Source organism: Convolutriloba macropyga, chromosome 15 (genome assembly GCF_964194025.1).
Source record: "Convolutriloba macropyga chromosome 15, txConMacr16.3, whole genome shotgun sequence".
In the NCBI taxonomy this organism is placed as follows: domain Eukaryota; kingdom Metazoa; phylum Xenacoelomorpha; order Acoela; family Convolutidae; genus Convolutriloba; species Convolutriloba macropyga.
In genome coordinates this window covers 40,186,124-40,200,396 of record NC_134482.1, presented here as the reverse complement: position 1 = coordinate 40,200,396, position 14,273 = coordinate 40,186,124, and the positions used below count along the sequence as shown (strand labels likewise).

The 14,273-nt window shown below is 35.3% G+C and overlaps 2 protein-coding genes across 6 annotated transcripts in view; both read right to left on the bottom strand.

The window, feature by feature from the left end:
* The window catches only part of LOC142354270 (uncharacterized), a 576,654-nt gene that overhangs the window by 119,922 nt on the left and 442,459 nt on the right, over positions 1-14,273 (bottom strand). The gene's annotated exons all lie outside the window — the stretch shown is intronic.
* The window catches only part of LOC142354249 (uncharacterized), a 67,720-nt gene that overhangs the window by 38,836 nt on the left and 14,611 nt on the right, over positions 1-14,273 (bottom strand). For 3 of the 4 annotated variants that reach the window (XM_075406506.1, XM_075406507.1, XM_075406509.1), the window contains exons 1-2: positions 10,882-11,215; positions 7,770-8,016 (exon numbers count right to left, since the gene is read on the bottom strand). In XM_075406506.1, the coding sequence (XP_075262621.1) occupies positions 7,770-8,016; positions 10,882-11,083 (449 nt within the window). In that variant the 5' untranslated portion in view covers positions 11,084-11,215. Of the gene's footprint in view, positions 1-7,769; positions 8,017-10,881; positions 11,216-14,273 lie in introns of those variants that run through there. The other variant, XM_075406508.1, reaches the window with a different exon arrangement.

The window sequence follows — 14,273 nt, the reverse complement described above, 5'->3', positions numbered from 1 at the left end:
AAATACTGAGAAAAATTAATTCAATGTAAAATCGTTACATTTATTTTCAACCGTATACATAAAACACAAATTAATGCACAATTGAGGTGCGGATCCAATAAGTTTAATGATTAAAGAGTACTGCGCTGAAAACGAAATTTAATTTAACGTCTGCAAACTAAACACGTTCTCAAATAAATACTGACAACTAACAGAAAAATTTGCGCAATAGTGGCATAAATCCAGATCTAGATTAAATAACTGACAATTGATTGAACAATTAAAATTAAAATTTAATGAATGCAATGAATTATTCAGTTTTTAATGACAGTTTTAAGCAGAGCTTTAAATTTGATTCTCAGCGTCGAAGACGCTCATGCTAATTTCCCATGCATAATTGTCATAATCGTAGTCTTCTGGGGACCATGTACCAACTGGTGGGGGTGCGGGAGGGCTGACAATGGGCAGCTCAAAAGACGTTTCAGTAGCAGGTGGCTGAAGCGCCTCTTCTTGAATAACCGTCTCGATGACGGTGTTGGTAGTTTTGTGTCTCTTTGGCGCAGGAGAAGAATCGTTGCTAACCGAACATACTGAACTTTCAAAGCCAAAATAATCTGGCGCATTCCGGTTTCTTTTCGATTTCGACGTGGAAGGCGAGGCGGTTGACGAGGTGACCGATGACGCAGCAACTGATGAGGCATTGGAAGTGTTTAATGTGGTTGAGGATTGCCGCGATCGATTTCTTCCAGTTTGAAGCTTTTTGGGTTTGCGAGAAGACATGGCCTTAGAAATGTTGCTGTTAGCAGACGATACTCCTGAAGCAGCATCGGATTGGTTTGATCTGTGTCTAATTTTGACTTCCCCCGGATATTTTTTCTTTAGGTCTTTAGTATGCTGGGCTATTTTTTCTTCGGTTGTCTTTTTGTACGGGAGGGGACGTCGCTGCGCATATCGCCAAAGGTCAGTGTTACGCTCGGCACGGGTTCCAAAGTTTGCGACGTCACTATTCCTGACCCTGACTTCAGGGACTCCGGGTTCATTAATTACAGTGGTCGTGGGCGAGGTTCTCTTGACAGTACTACCTTGGGCCAACGTTTCCCAGAGTCCTCGGAGGTCCTTCTTTGACAGTTTGGACACTTTGCGAGCTAGCTTGATGTCTAATGATTTTTCTGACCGCGGTATCGGGTTGTTTAATTTGGGGTGCATGATAACTTTTTTTTGTCCCCATTATACCTGAGTCCTGCATCCACTGAGCTTTCTGCATTGACTCCTCTATCAAACCATCGCTGCGGTCAGCGGTCACCCATCCGTTGTTGTGGAGATAGTCCTCCACTGGAACAGTGTCTGCGTCTAAATAGTGGTGAAGAAGGTTTTCATATGATAAATTTGATGACTTTGGTTTTGTACTAATATTACTTAGTGGTGTGTTTGGCTTTCTTCCAAAATGTGCTTGGAAAGGTGTTACATTTGTTTTCTTCTGTTTGCATATACGTAATTGATATACTATTGACTTTATTGCTCCTTTAATTGTGAATGTGTTATTTCTATTACCTAATTTCATGCAGCTTAGACGTCTTTTATTGTTTGTATCAAACGCTCCACTAATCCAATAGCTCTATGGCCATTAGCAGGGGCAGTGATAATGTTAATATTATGTTGTTTACAGAAATTCTTTACTTTATATCCAATTAAACAATGTGCTTGATCTAACCTAATGTTTCGGGGAACACCGTGTAATTGAACTTCTTCATCTAAAAATTTAATTACATTAGGTCCATTAGCTTTATCGAAGACTTCTACAGTAGGGTATTTGGAGAAACGGTCAATACGTGTGAGAAAATGTATATCTTGATCTTTTTCATTTGTAATGGGGCCGCCGAAAACAAATTGTATTTCTTCATTAGGTTCTGAACAATTTAATAAAGGCTTCCATTTCGACGCCGGAGCGAATTGTTTGAGGTTCTTACCAATATCAGTACAAGGCTTGCACGGGGCAGCCTTATTAAGGACCTCGCGGTATATGTATGGCCAGAACGCATACTGCCCAAGGGTAATCATGCCCCAGCTGCCAGGGTTAGTGAGGTGAAGGCTTTCTGACACAGCGTCCTGGATTGAGTGTGGTATTGCCAGACGTTCGTCTACGCAGACGCAGCCGGACCGAACATGTAGATCCCTCCAATAGGAGAAGAGGTAGGGGTTCACTCCTTGCATCGTTGTGCGTCATTTGGGAGGATACAGTCTCGCACTTCTTTGAGGACTGCATCCTTGATTGTGAGTACAACCAAAAACCCTTTGGTAAATAACTGTATCAAGTTATTCTCGAACACCTCTTTTTTGGACAGTTCAAGGTTTGGAGAATTTTGGCCTTCATTAGAAGAGTGTGTTGAGTGCACCGCCGAATTCGGTGTAGATTGAAAGGTGACCCTGCTATGGGTAAGAGGGTTTGGGGAATTGACCTCGCTCTGCTCATATTTGCTTGAGAAGTGGGGGTATTTGGGTTGTAATTGTTTGCAAACTAGAATGATGTTGTATTTTAGTTGAGTTTTTGTGCACGTTAGAATTTAAGTGGATTTGAGCTGCGTTTGCAGAATTATCAAGGAGCAAATGAGTTGTGGTACGATGAATGGCAGAAAGCAAATTGGAATAGTTTGTTGAGTGAGAATGTGAGGCACGTGTGGAATTTGTGTGATTGACGCTGCTAAAGTGCTGTGATTGACAGTTTTGCTGTGTGGTATTTACAAAAATTGCTGCAATAGCGTCACGAATGCGGGTAATTGTTGCTGCCGCTAATTCCTCATCGTAATTTTTCGTAACTTCTGCTTCTTGATTTGGTTTGCGAGAAATGTAATCTACCAGCCCCACTTTTGCGCCTGGTATATGTACAATATTAAAAGCAAAGGGTAAAAGATGATCTACCCAACGGGTTAAACGACTATTATATGATTTGTTAGATCGGTGTCCTTTCATAATAGAAAGTAGTGCTCGATGATCTGTGATGATTATGAATGATTTGTCGAATAAATAATATTTAAAATACTCTACGGCCCACACAACCCCTAATAATTCTAATTCATTAATACTGTAGCGTTCCTTATTTGAATTCAGGAAACGAGACGCGAATGCAACCTTATGGCCACCTTGTTGGTGAACGTTGTTCTAATGCTGCTCCTAATCCAGCTCTGGATGCATCGCAATTTATCCGCGTTTCCAAATGTGGATTATAATGTGTGTTTTCTGTTGCGTTTGCAACTTTGGTTTTAATTGATTGGAATCGAGTTTCAGGTTCGTCATTCCAGATGATTTTTGTATTCTTTTCAAGCAACTTTCGGAGTGGATGACATAATTGAGATGAATTAGGGATGAATTTACCTAGATAATGAACTGAACCTAGAAATGAGCGTAATTGCTTTAGATTTTTAGGTGCTGATAATTTAAAGTTGCTGTTGTTTAAAGTTTATGGCCTAACCATTCTATTTCGAATTTAGCGAAATGACATTTAGGTAAATTTATTCTCAAATTATGGTCGTCCATTTTTTTTAAACATTTGCAGACTAACCTTAATTGATCTTCTTTAGAGCCTCGACTGACTATTATAATATCATCTACGAAACAGTGAGTATTATTTAGTCCAACTAATGTATACTCCATTACTTTTTGGAATGCTGCTGGCATGTCAGTTAATCCGTAAAATCTTGTAAGAAAGCGGTGCTTTCACCACTAATAATATTGAAGTTGCAATGCCTAGCCGTTTCCGGGTTTAAATTAAGTTGACTGCATGCGTACTTCAAGTCCAGTGTTGAAAAATATGCTGTTTCCTGTGACGCATTTGTTTTTAGATTTTGTTGGATTTTGTCAATTAATTTGCCTTTATTCGGGATTTGATATTTATTTTTATGGATAGATTCATTTAAGATTTTTGATTCTCAGGCTAGTTTAACTGTTTTGTCTCTTTTTACCGTGATAACTATAGGTGAAATGAAGTTTTTATCTGAACAACTATTTAACTTTATGATGTGTTTTTCTGCAGGTAACAATTTAAGTTCATCATTAACTAAACGTTGTAAATTAATTGGGACCCTATGACCTTTTTGGTGTAGGTGTAAAGTTTTTATGAAACGTAGACTTAACTGAGTGTTTTAATGATTTACCGGTTGTTGAGACTAGACCTGGGAAATCAAACGCTATCTGTTTCTCGATTAAGCATTGATTTTGATCGACATTTGCAACTGGTTTTACTTGGGTGAGCGAAAAGCCATGTTTTGGGAAGAAATCTTGTCCGATTATGGATCTACGGCCATCTTCCACTACTGTCACATTAACACCCATAGCAACCCAATCGTTACAGTTGATTGAGGTTTTGATCACTCCAATTGTTTTGATTAGATCATTAGAGAAACTTTTAGATCGTGCATCTCTGGTGATTGTCCCCAGAAGCTTTCTTTACACTCTGACACTACCGTAGTTGCAAGGCTTTTATTATTTATAGTGCACACGCTTCTCGAATCCACCAGAGTTTTTGTACTGGTATTCCCGATGCAAATGTCTAAATTCACTGGCTCCACTTCTCTAGTATCATTGTTAATGCAAATTGTAGCAACATAGTTGTCATCAGAGTTATCATAATCTGAATCGTAATTATCATCGCAGATACTTTTTTTTGAAGCAATCTATCTATATGGTTAACTTGCTCTCCGACTGTTGCTGAAGTACCTACCGTTGCCGCCTCGGAAATAGAATCATCTACGTTGTTTACTCTGGGTTTTGGCTTATATGGGTGTTTAGGTTTTCTGCAAACTTTTGCGAAGTCGTTGGCAATACCGCAGCTTTTGCAATTATTCCTACGGGCAGGACAGTTTTGTCGATGTGCGGCTGACGTTCCATAGCCACAGTTTGGACAAACTGTAGGTTTCACGAATTGGTTTGTTGGTGGTCGCGACCTATTCCAAGATCCTTGTATATTGTTTACAGATGTAGTTGTGATCTCATTGGTTGTCGAATGAATGGTGGTTCCAGATATTTTCAAGTGGTTCTGTATGCCCATCTCAATATTCTTGGCAACTTCTATTGCCTTTTTAGCCGATCTCGTCTCCTTTAGCAGTTCTCTGTGGATCTCGCAGTCTTGCAAATTGGCTATGAAAACGTCATGAATGATTGATTCCTCATAACTTCCTAAGTCGCAGTTCAAAGATAGTTCCCGGAGAAAATCGTAAAATTTTTCTACAGGTTCTCCTTTCAATTGTTTACTAGTTAGGAAGCTATATCGATCGAAGGTGATATTTCGCTGTTTTGTAAATACCTGATCTAGACTCTCCCAGAGATCCTTTGTTGTTACAAGATCAATCTGGATATTTGGTTCTTGGGAACCAAATATTCATCGTCCTTCCATCCCTGGGCTAAGATAAGTCAGAGAGACAGCTTTGTTGTCACAGAACTTCCAAGGTTTGTCGCCGCACAAAATATCTGCAAGTTCTATCTTCTGACAACGATTTAGCCACGCATTCTTGAGTTGCTCGTTCTAAATTTTTCGATCTCTCTCGCTTTGAGACGTACTGTTCTCAACATTATCCCCGTAAATAGGTTCTGGAGGGAAAGCAAATTTTATCGGGGGATTTTCGCGGAGGGTGTCGATCAAAATACCCTCTTTTGCCAGGATGGCCAACTTCAACATTATCTGCCAGCGATCCCATCTTAAGGGTGGTTCTAGTGTTGGTTTCTCTCAAAAGGGTTCAATTCCAAGGAGTGCACGTTCTTTGACTGCTGACTGCGCCATGTGATACCTCTGATTGTGGAGGTATCTATATGAGCCACGAATACGCTTTAGACTATCTGAATTGAATTCGAGGCGCGAATCCAATGTATTACTAAATTGTTGGATTACTACTTTTAGTTTTGTTCTGCAATAAAGCTACAAATGTAGTCTTAAACCGACGACGTGGAAATCCTTCTCAAATCTAGACAGGATTATTCTGACTGTAAAACTAAGAAGATTGAGAACAACTGAATTATGTGAGATAAGTTAAGCGAATGAAATATTAACAAAAGTGGGAGATGTGAACAAAATTGAAAAGTTGACTTATTAGTCGGCGGCAAACTTAATCTAAGTGAAATTTGACATTTACTAAGACAAGGTCAAACTTAATATAATTTGGTACAAACCAACTGAATATGAACTTAATATGGTACAACCGTACCACACAGTGAATGTAACCAGCGCGATTTGCAGGAATTCAAATTTAGTTTTTTTATTGTAAACACTGAGGAACTGATCAGAATTTAATTGAAATATGAACATACTTCTTTATTGAAAAAAATATTATAAAATACGATGGAAGTGAAAGCTTTTAATTATCAGGAGGCCTGCAAAAATTGTTGCTTGTAGTGAAAGTATAAAAAATCGAAATTATGGACAGGCTACCTAAAGGTTAACGGGCTCTTTTTGTCTCTGCAGATTTTTTTTACGTTAAATTTTGGAAAGTTGGTTGCATCAGTTGTAGCGTAGTTCAGGAAAAATGGCTCTTTCCCGTTTCGGAGGGTTGAGCGGCATCAAAATGAGAAATTAGTTGCAACCTGAGAAATACGCCTTGAAAAATATAGATAATTTAAAGTTCGCAATTGATTTGCTAAATTCCACGAAGGCTGTATTTAAAGTTCCCTGCACTACAATTGTGCTTAGTTGTGCAAGCATAAGTCATTAAAGCAAGAATCTGTAATTGCATAAAAGCTTTTTTTTACTGGTTCAATGCAATAGTCTTCTAAATTGTCAGTCACACTACGCTGTAATTTGATAAAATTGTCAACATAATATAGCGCGCCAAAGAATTATTTTTTCTTCACATCATTTCTTGCTCAATTTTTCAAAAAAATTGCGATTATTCGAGCTCAATAATTTCTACAATTGATATTCAAACTTCAATTGAATTGATGATGGTTACCAAAACTTGGCAGTGACTCAAGTGGAGCAAATTGTTTTTTCAAATAATGTTCTTTTAACAGAATTTGGAAGCATTCCATCCAATAAATGGTTATGTGAAGAGATGTTAAAAAAATTTGAAATTTCTGAATTGATTGCACTAAATGGTACCTAGTTCATTCAATTTCTTAACTAAATAGTTATTTAGTAGAAACAAGTATCATCCAATAAATTCTGATTTCTTTTGGAAAATAAACAGGATCAAAATGTGTGTATTCAACTCTTTGCCATCATAACAATGTGTTGTGTTGTTTGACCTTGAAACGAACAATTGTTTTCAATTACATTTAATTTTTGTAAAACAGTTTTCTGATTTTCTCATTCTCTCCTTAACATTTTTTTACAGTTAATGGATACCTCTATTTTCGTTTAATATCCATAGTGAAATTCTTCAAAAAATACTGAGAAAAACAATGAACACAAATATGCAAAACAGGGATTTTTGGCTGAAAAAAACTACATTAAAATACTAACCGCAAAACAGTTATTTTATTCGGAAAATAGTTAAAACAGATTTCCGGTCAAAGTAGCATAACTTGTAGTGTAAACAAATTCCACAAATTTCTTGTTAATCCAATGTTTTGACCGTGACGACTTACACACATCTTTGCGTCGCTTCGTTATGAATTTTTAATTAACTTTATATATTGTAAGCATTTTTATTTCTCCAAATTGCAGGCTAAAATGCATCGATGTAAAATTGCAACTAAAATCAAGCCAAACGTAATGTATAAAAAACTGATGGAAAAAAATTGCGACTTTTACAGATCAAATTTAATTTCAAACTTTAATGGATCAAACTTTAATTTTTGTGACTTACAAGTCATTGGCTAGCAGAATATTGTCTGATACGTAGTTTAAAATGTAATGCACGAAATCAGTGTCATCAAAGTGCCCCGGGTTTTCCATAATTTCCAGCAAGTCACTCGAATTAAGCACCAATTGGATAACCCGATGATCACACGGAACGGCTTTTCGTAATATTTTGTCCAGTTTTAAGGATCCGGGTTGGAGCACTAATTTTCCACAGGCGTCCAGGAGGAAATCCTCGCCAAAGAAAACAAACGCTAAAAATGGAATCAAGTTATTTACATTGGGCCGGGCTCAACGATTTTGATCATGAAAAACATTACCCAAGTTTAGACCTCGACTTATGAAAAGACCGTGATCGAGCTTAACTTGCTACAAAAAGACCCTAGCTGGACCCACGGACGAAAAGACTTCACCTTAGATAGGAAATGTACGGATAACGTAAATACAGTAATACCAAAGATTTCTAGTGTCTCAACCTTTTCACTATAGTCAATAAAGCCCCCTCCCCGCTTGAATAATAAAATCTTTTCATAAGTCGAGATCTAAACGATTTTGACCTATATTTCACATATCGTAACACCTTACATGAGACAGAAAATAATTTTGCTAACTTTATAGTAAGAACTTACCGCTAATATGAATAATAAAACCTACCCAGATTCAAGTCCAAAATCTGCATTGAAACATAGATTGATTTGGGTAAATTTTTCAAAGTTGTCTCGAGTCTGATTTGAGAGAAATAAGTTAGAATTGGATGCATTCATTGACAGAGCTCTGCGATGCCCGACGAAAAATCGCAAAAACAGCCGTTAGTTTAGCCCGTAGCTAAAACTTTCTTGTTAAAAAACGAAAAATGGAGGCATTTGTTGTTTGTTGTGAATATTTTGTGAATTAAGTTGTCGAACTAAATTTACTAATTGCTGTGGAGTGATTTGAATATTTTGATTATTTGTTAGTGTTGGTTGGGTTGAATTATTAAAAATGACGGGTTCAGTGTTAAAGTGTACAGAGGTCTGTCTTTGTAAGCGTGGTAGAGGTGTGTTTACGTTTGGGAATGTAGGTAGAGTTTTTTAATGGATCTGAAGTTTGTGTTAATTCAGTTGAACTCACAAGTTGTCTGTGTTGGTGATTCTGGTAAATATTTGTGTTGCTAGTGGTATCATTAGTGAGATGATTGTTATCATTAGTTTGGTTATTATTTTGGCCATTATCTTCAAGTTCAATTAATGTGTTCACTGTATGTGATGAAAAGAGTGTTCCAACATCTAACAATGTGGAATTAAAGTCTGTTTCTGTAGTTTTGTTAACACAAATGTCTGTAGGTTGTGAGTGGACTAGAATATCCATTATTTTCTATCGATGATGCTTCCAGAAAGGTATTTGAGTTCTCTGGAATGTTTGTACATGCAAATGGTTGGTTTTCTGTGTTATAGTTTTTTATTTCAATATTGTTTTGGTTAATGGTTAGTTTTTGTATAATTTCCGATGGTACTTCTGTGATATTTACGAAATTTTGTGGAAACCAGATGGAATCATAAATGTAATGTAGTGTTTCCGGTAATTTAGATATTAACTGTTAGTATGTATTAGCTATTAATTTTTTAGCTGGAAAAATGTGTCTTACGAGGCTTTTCCAAAACCTGTGAATGTACCAAGATAGAATTGTAACAGAATCGAGAATACGTTCTTCATGTAAGTCTGCGCCTTTTACAGAGCTTATATATGTTTTAAGAAGATGAGTGAAACCTTCTACTTCTTGTCGAGCAATTTTGTGTACGCTCTCTATTCGTGATTGTGGAGCGGCAGTATTAAGTGTTGAAGCGAGACGTTTAAAAAATTCAAAAGAAGATTTTCGAAATACACCCGTTTTATCCAAGGGTTGTATTTCTGACCATACTCCCTTGAGGAATTAAAATAGTGTATCTGATAGTGGGTTAAATAAGTGTCATATATAAGGGAAATATATGTGTTTGTGAGAGCATCACAAATAAAAAGAGTCGAGCCCTTTGTGAGTTGAGCTACCTAAATGTCAATTAGATATGAGAGAAACGCAGTTCGTGAAACTTGTGATGCTTTCTTTATCTGGTAAAGAAAGTAGAGGCTGTTCCTCTGCTCCAAAATAGTGATCTTTGAGTTGTTTTGCTAAGTTTAAAAGTAAATTTAATTCATCCTGGTGTCGATAGTGTTTTACTTCAAAGGGTAAAATGGCACGTTGAAGACGTTTGTTCTGTTGTGTAAGAACAGCTAATTGTAGTTCGTCAGAGGGTATGTCTATTTTTGAGAAAGTTTGACCAATGCGGTGGTTCATTTTCTCAGTTGGTACTTTGTTTTTGTTGGGGTTGTATTCCCCGCTTTTCTAAGTTTTAAATGAAAAAAAATAAAGAAGAATATAAACTATTTCTATGTTTCTTTCTCAAAAGAGAATAGTGTGTTTTGTGTGAGTTCTTTTTATGGTTAGAGTTTGTGAACTCACTGGTTGCACCAGTCAAGGCAGACCCAAGGTGGGCTCCTTTTACAGCCTTAAAGTATAAAGAGCTAGGGCTACTTATTTCTGCGCGCGAAGTAGGCTTACCTATATCTCTCAGACTAACCGACTCGGTAAAACACTGAAGGTATATTTCAATTATAACGATGTATAAAAGAGTTAACACCGGAGTCAGAGGTATAAACATCACGTCTACAAATTTTATTGAAGAAACTCAATAATTCTTATGATACAATTTAAATATGATCATAATAATGATATCATTATGATATATATAATTATGATATAACATGATATAACATGATATATATTATGATATATATTATATATTATGATATATCATGATATAACATTATGATATCATATAATTATGATATATCATAATTATGATACAATTATGATATAATTAAATAAATACTGGAAAAATGTAGTACAACTGCGGCAACAACAACAAAAACAACAACAGAACGTCAGCGACAACAACAATAACAGCAACGAGTTTTTGATCTCGTCTTTAACCACACTGAAATTATATAAAATACACTGATATAAAATCCATTTTGGAAACTAAGAAGCAAAATTCAATTGTTTCATATCTCTAAAGCAGCTGTGAAGGCACCAGTTAAAATTTTACCTGGTGTTATATGGGTATCAACATTTTCCAGTAATTCGTCAGTTTTGTACCCACTAGTTACAAAAGAATGGGCTGCCATAACCACAGTTATAACCAGGGTTAGTATTACTAATCCATAAATTAACCCGATAGTATACTGACGATTTTTTTCTGCTTGTAAATTAGTTTCTGATTTCGTAGCGTGGTTCAAACTATGTTGCATGATTTCAGTCAGTTGAAATATTCAGCGTATCAACAGGAATTTTGTAAATAAATGAACAAATAAATAAATAATAAGCTTCGATGACGGAATAATAAATTTGTAATGCATAAGTTTTTTTCAATGTCGCATGCAGAAAACAACATGACGAAAAATTTTGTTAATATAAATTTTGTAAGAGGTTTTTGAAACGATTATAAAAATAAGTTTGTTTTTTTTGCTTCCAAAATTGCATAAAGCTGTGTAGCAAATGTTTATGGTGTCATTGAATGAAATTAAAGTTGAAAAAAGGGTTGAGCGTTATTCTTCATTAACATCTCATTATATATTGTTTAGAAAACATAGCAAAAATATCTTTGCTCGGTCATATCTTCATTTTGTCAGGACAATTCACAGCAATGCTTCTGTAATAATATTTATTTGTATTTATTTATCGATAGTACTATTTATCTATTTATTTTTTATTTTTTGTTGCCGCTTTCTAAGAAATTTTTATTTATATATCATTACTCGAAAGTCATACTAATATGCGAACACCTATGGTTCAAATTAGGACATACATGGATAAATAAACTGGCAAAAATGAGGATATTTTGACGCTACAAATAATAAATAAATCCGCAATATATAATTCATTGCCTTTCTGCGCCAGGATATTATTCCAATAATGCTGTTGATAAAATAAAACCTACAATAGAGACAAAAGCAGGAAATAGTTTCCGTTAAAACTAACTCTTTTGCCAAAAGCTCGTTTGTTTAAAAAAGAGGAAAATTCGGAAACTCACTTAATACAAAATTTAAACCCCAATATTGATCACAATTTGAAAGAAGAAATTTATAAAAATTTAACAGAGCAATTTTTTTACGCCGTTTTGCTTTAAAAACATTTTTTTTATAACCAGTTGACTTATTTTCCTCTTAAAGCGACATGAGAAGCTGCGAATTGCTCTCAGATTCCATTTTTTCAAAAATTTTTGCGAAACACAAAACAAAAGTTCCAGCAGCTAAAATAAAAAAGAATTTGACCAAAAACCAATTGGCAGAATGAAGTTAAAATATGAATCTGACATTGATTTCATGTTTATCATTAATCTTTTATTAGTATCTTTAATTAAAATTTGTTTTAATTTTTGATTTTTCGGAGGTTGAAACTTTCAAAACAGAGAATATATTGGTTGCCCAAAACGAGTTTATTCAAATTCCATGAGAATCTGCGTCATTTTTGTCATTGCCGAATCAAACTGTTACCCGGTTCATATATTTACCCCAAAAAAGATGTAAGATTAGGGGGGGGGGGGGTAATGGGGGGAATTTTTAACCAATTCTCCTCAAAACACATCGTTTTGGGGATAATTTTTGAGGGTAAAATCTAAAATTTCTCTCATTACCCCCATTACCCCCCTAATCTTACCGTTTTACCCACCTAAAATTAACCCCGCCCCCTAATTTGCATGATTCCAAATTAGAATTTTCCAATAATGTTTCAAACATTAGAAATTCCAAAGATTCTAATTCCAAATTAGAAATTTCAAAACATAAATTTATTCTGCATAAAATTGGAAGTTGTCAATCACTAAGAGATGAAAAAATTTATAAACATCTGCAGAGTCAGTTATGGTGCAGAGATTTGCATTATATGATCCAATGTTTAACATTACCGAAATAGACTGAAAACTATTTTGGAACACAAAACTTTACGACTCAAATTTTTAAAAGGAAGGAAAAACGAATGCTCTGTAAAACACATCTAATCATTTCATAAGGGTTCAAAATATCACCATCCTGTAGCAATGTTTCGCAGTAAAAAAGCTATTGATTAGATCATTCAAATTATAGTGGCTATATGCAAAATCTTGAAATTTAAACAATCAGGTCTCTTCGATGAACTCAATTGTCTGCAAAGAGCAATAAAATTCTGACAAAAGACAATAAATTTTGACAAAAGACAATAAAATCAATAAACAAGGAGGCTCGATAATGTGCGTTCGTACATGATGTTCCGACCGCCCTCAACCACATTTTTGACCTCATTGCCTACCAAATGAGGATAAAAATTAAAAGTTCACATTTTGTTCGTAATAACTAAGGTAATAATATTCAAAAATGATTCAACCTCAAATCATTAAATGAGTTTAATAATGCCACATTAGAGGGTCACCGATATCTGCTATTAATAAGGTTGTGAGGCAAGACAAAACATTGATTTAAAAGAAATAAATAAAATAAAAGTCCGAAAAGCATCAAATAAAACATAAATTGAATATTACTAGTTAACAAGCAGAAAATGGAAATAAAAAGAGTCAAGTTTTGAAACAAGCTTTGTTTTTATTAAAACATAAAAAGGGTTCAAAAAAGCACAAGAATGTTCATCTTCAGAGAGTTACAAGATAAAAATTTCCACCAAGTTGCTTGTTCATCAGTTTAAAAAAATTCTGCAATGTTATTGCGCGTAGTTTGGAAATATCAGCGCGTACAAAAAGCAACCAAAGTAAGTGGTGTACAAAACTTTATATGTCAGGCAAACGCATCTCAAAGATAGTACACAGCACGCCCTAGGAGACGCAAACCAGCGCGCTGCATCCAAATTGAGGCAGCGCGCTGGGCAAATTGATTCAGTCAAATGCTTAAATTCTGCTTTTGCCCTTTACATAGATACCCACCCCGTCTCGCTATTGTGAAGAGAAATAAGAAATGCGTAACACCTATTCATCATAATGTTTTTAAACAGGCATTTACTTGTACGCTAGTCCCTCGTCTGGCAGGTTGTTCATGATAGGCTGAATAGTCGCCGCTCCACCACGAAACGCACCCTCTCTTCATGAAAAGTCAGGAGGAACTTAACTTAGGGCTGGCAAAGCTATCCCATTTTAATTGCAATTAATCAGCCTTTTAGTACGTTAGTATTTTAGCCAAATCTTAAGTTATATTCTGGCCTTTCGAAAATTTTCATGCATTTCATGAAACATAAATTGAATATTACTAGTTAACAAGTAGAAAATGGAAATAAACAGAGTCAAGTTTTGAAACAAGCTTTGTTTTTTGATAAAAATTACTTTTAATGTCACGAACACAATTACCTATCAACTGAAAATGAAAAATAGGTCCATCTATACCTCCATAGCAAGCGACTAAAAATTGCCATTATCCAGAAAAACAATAGGACTACAAAAAGAACGCAAAAACCGAAAACAAA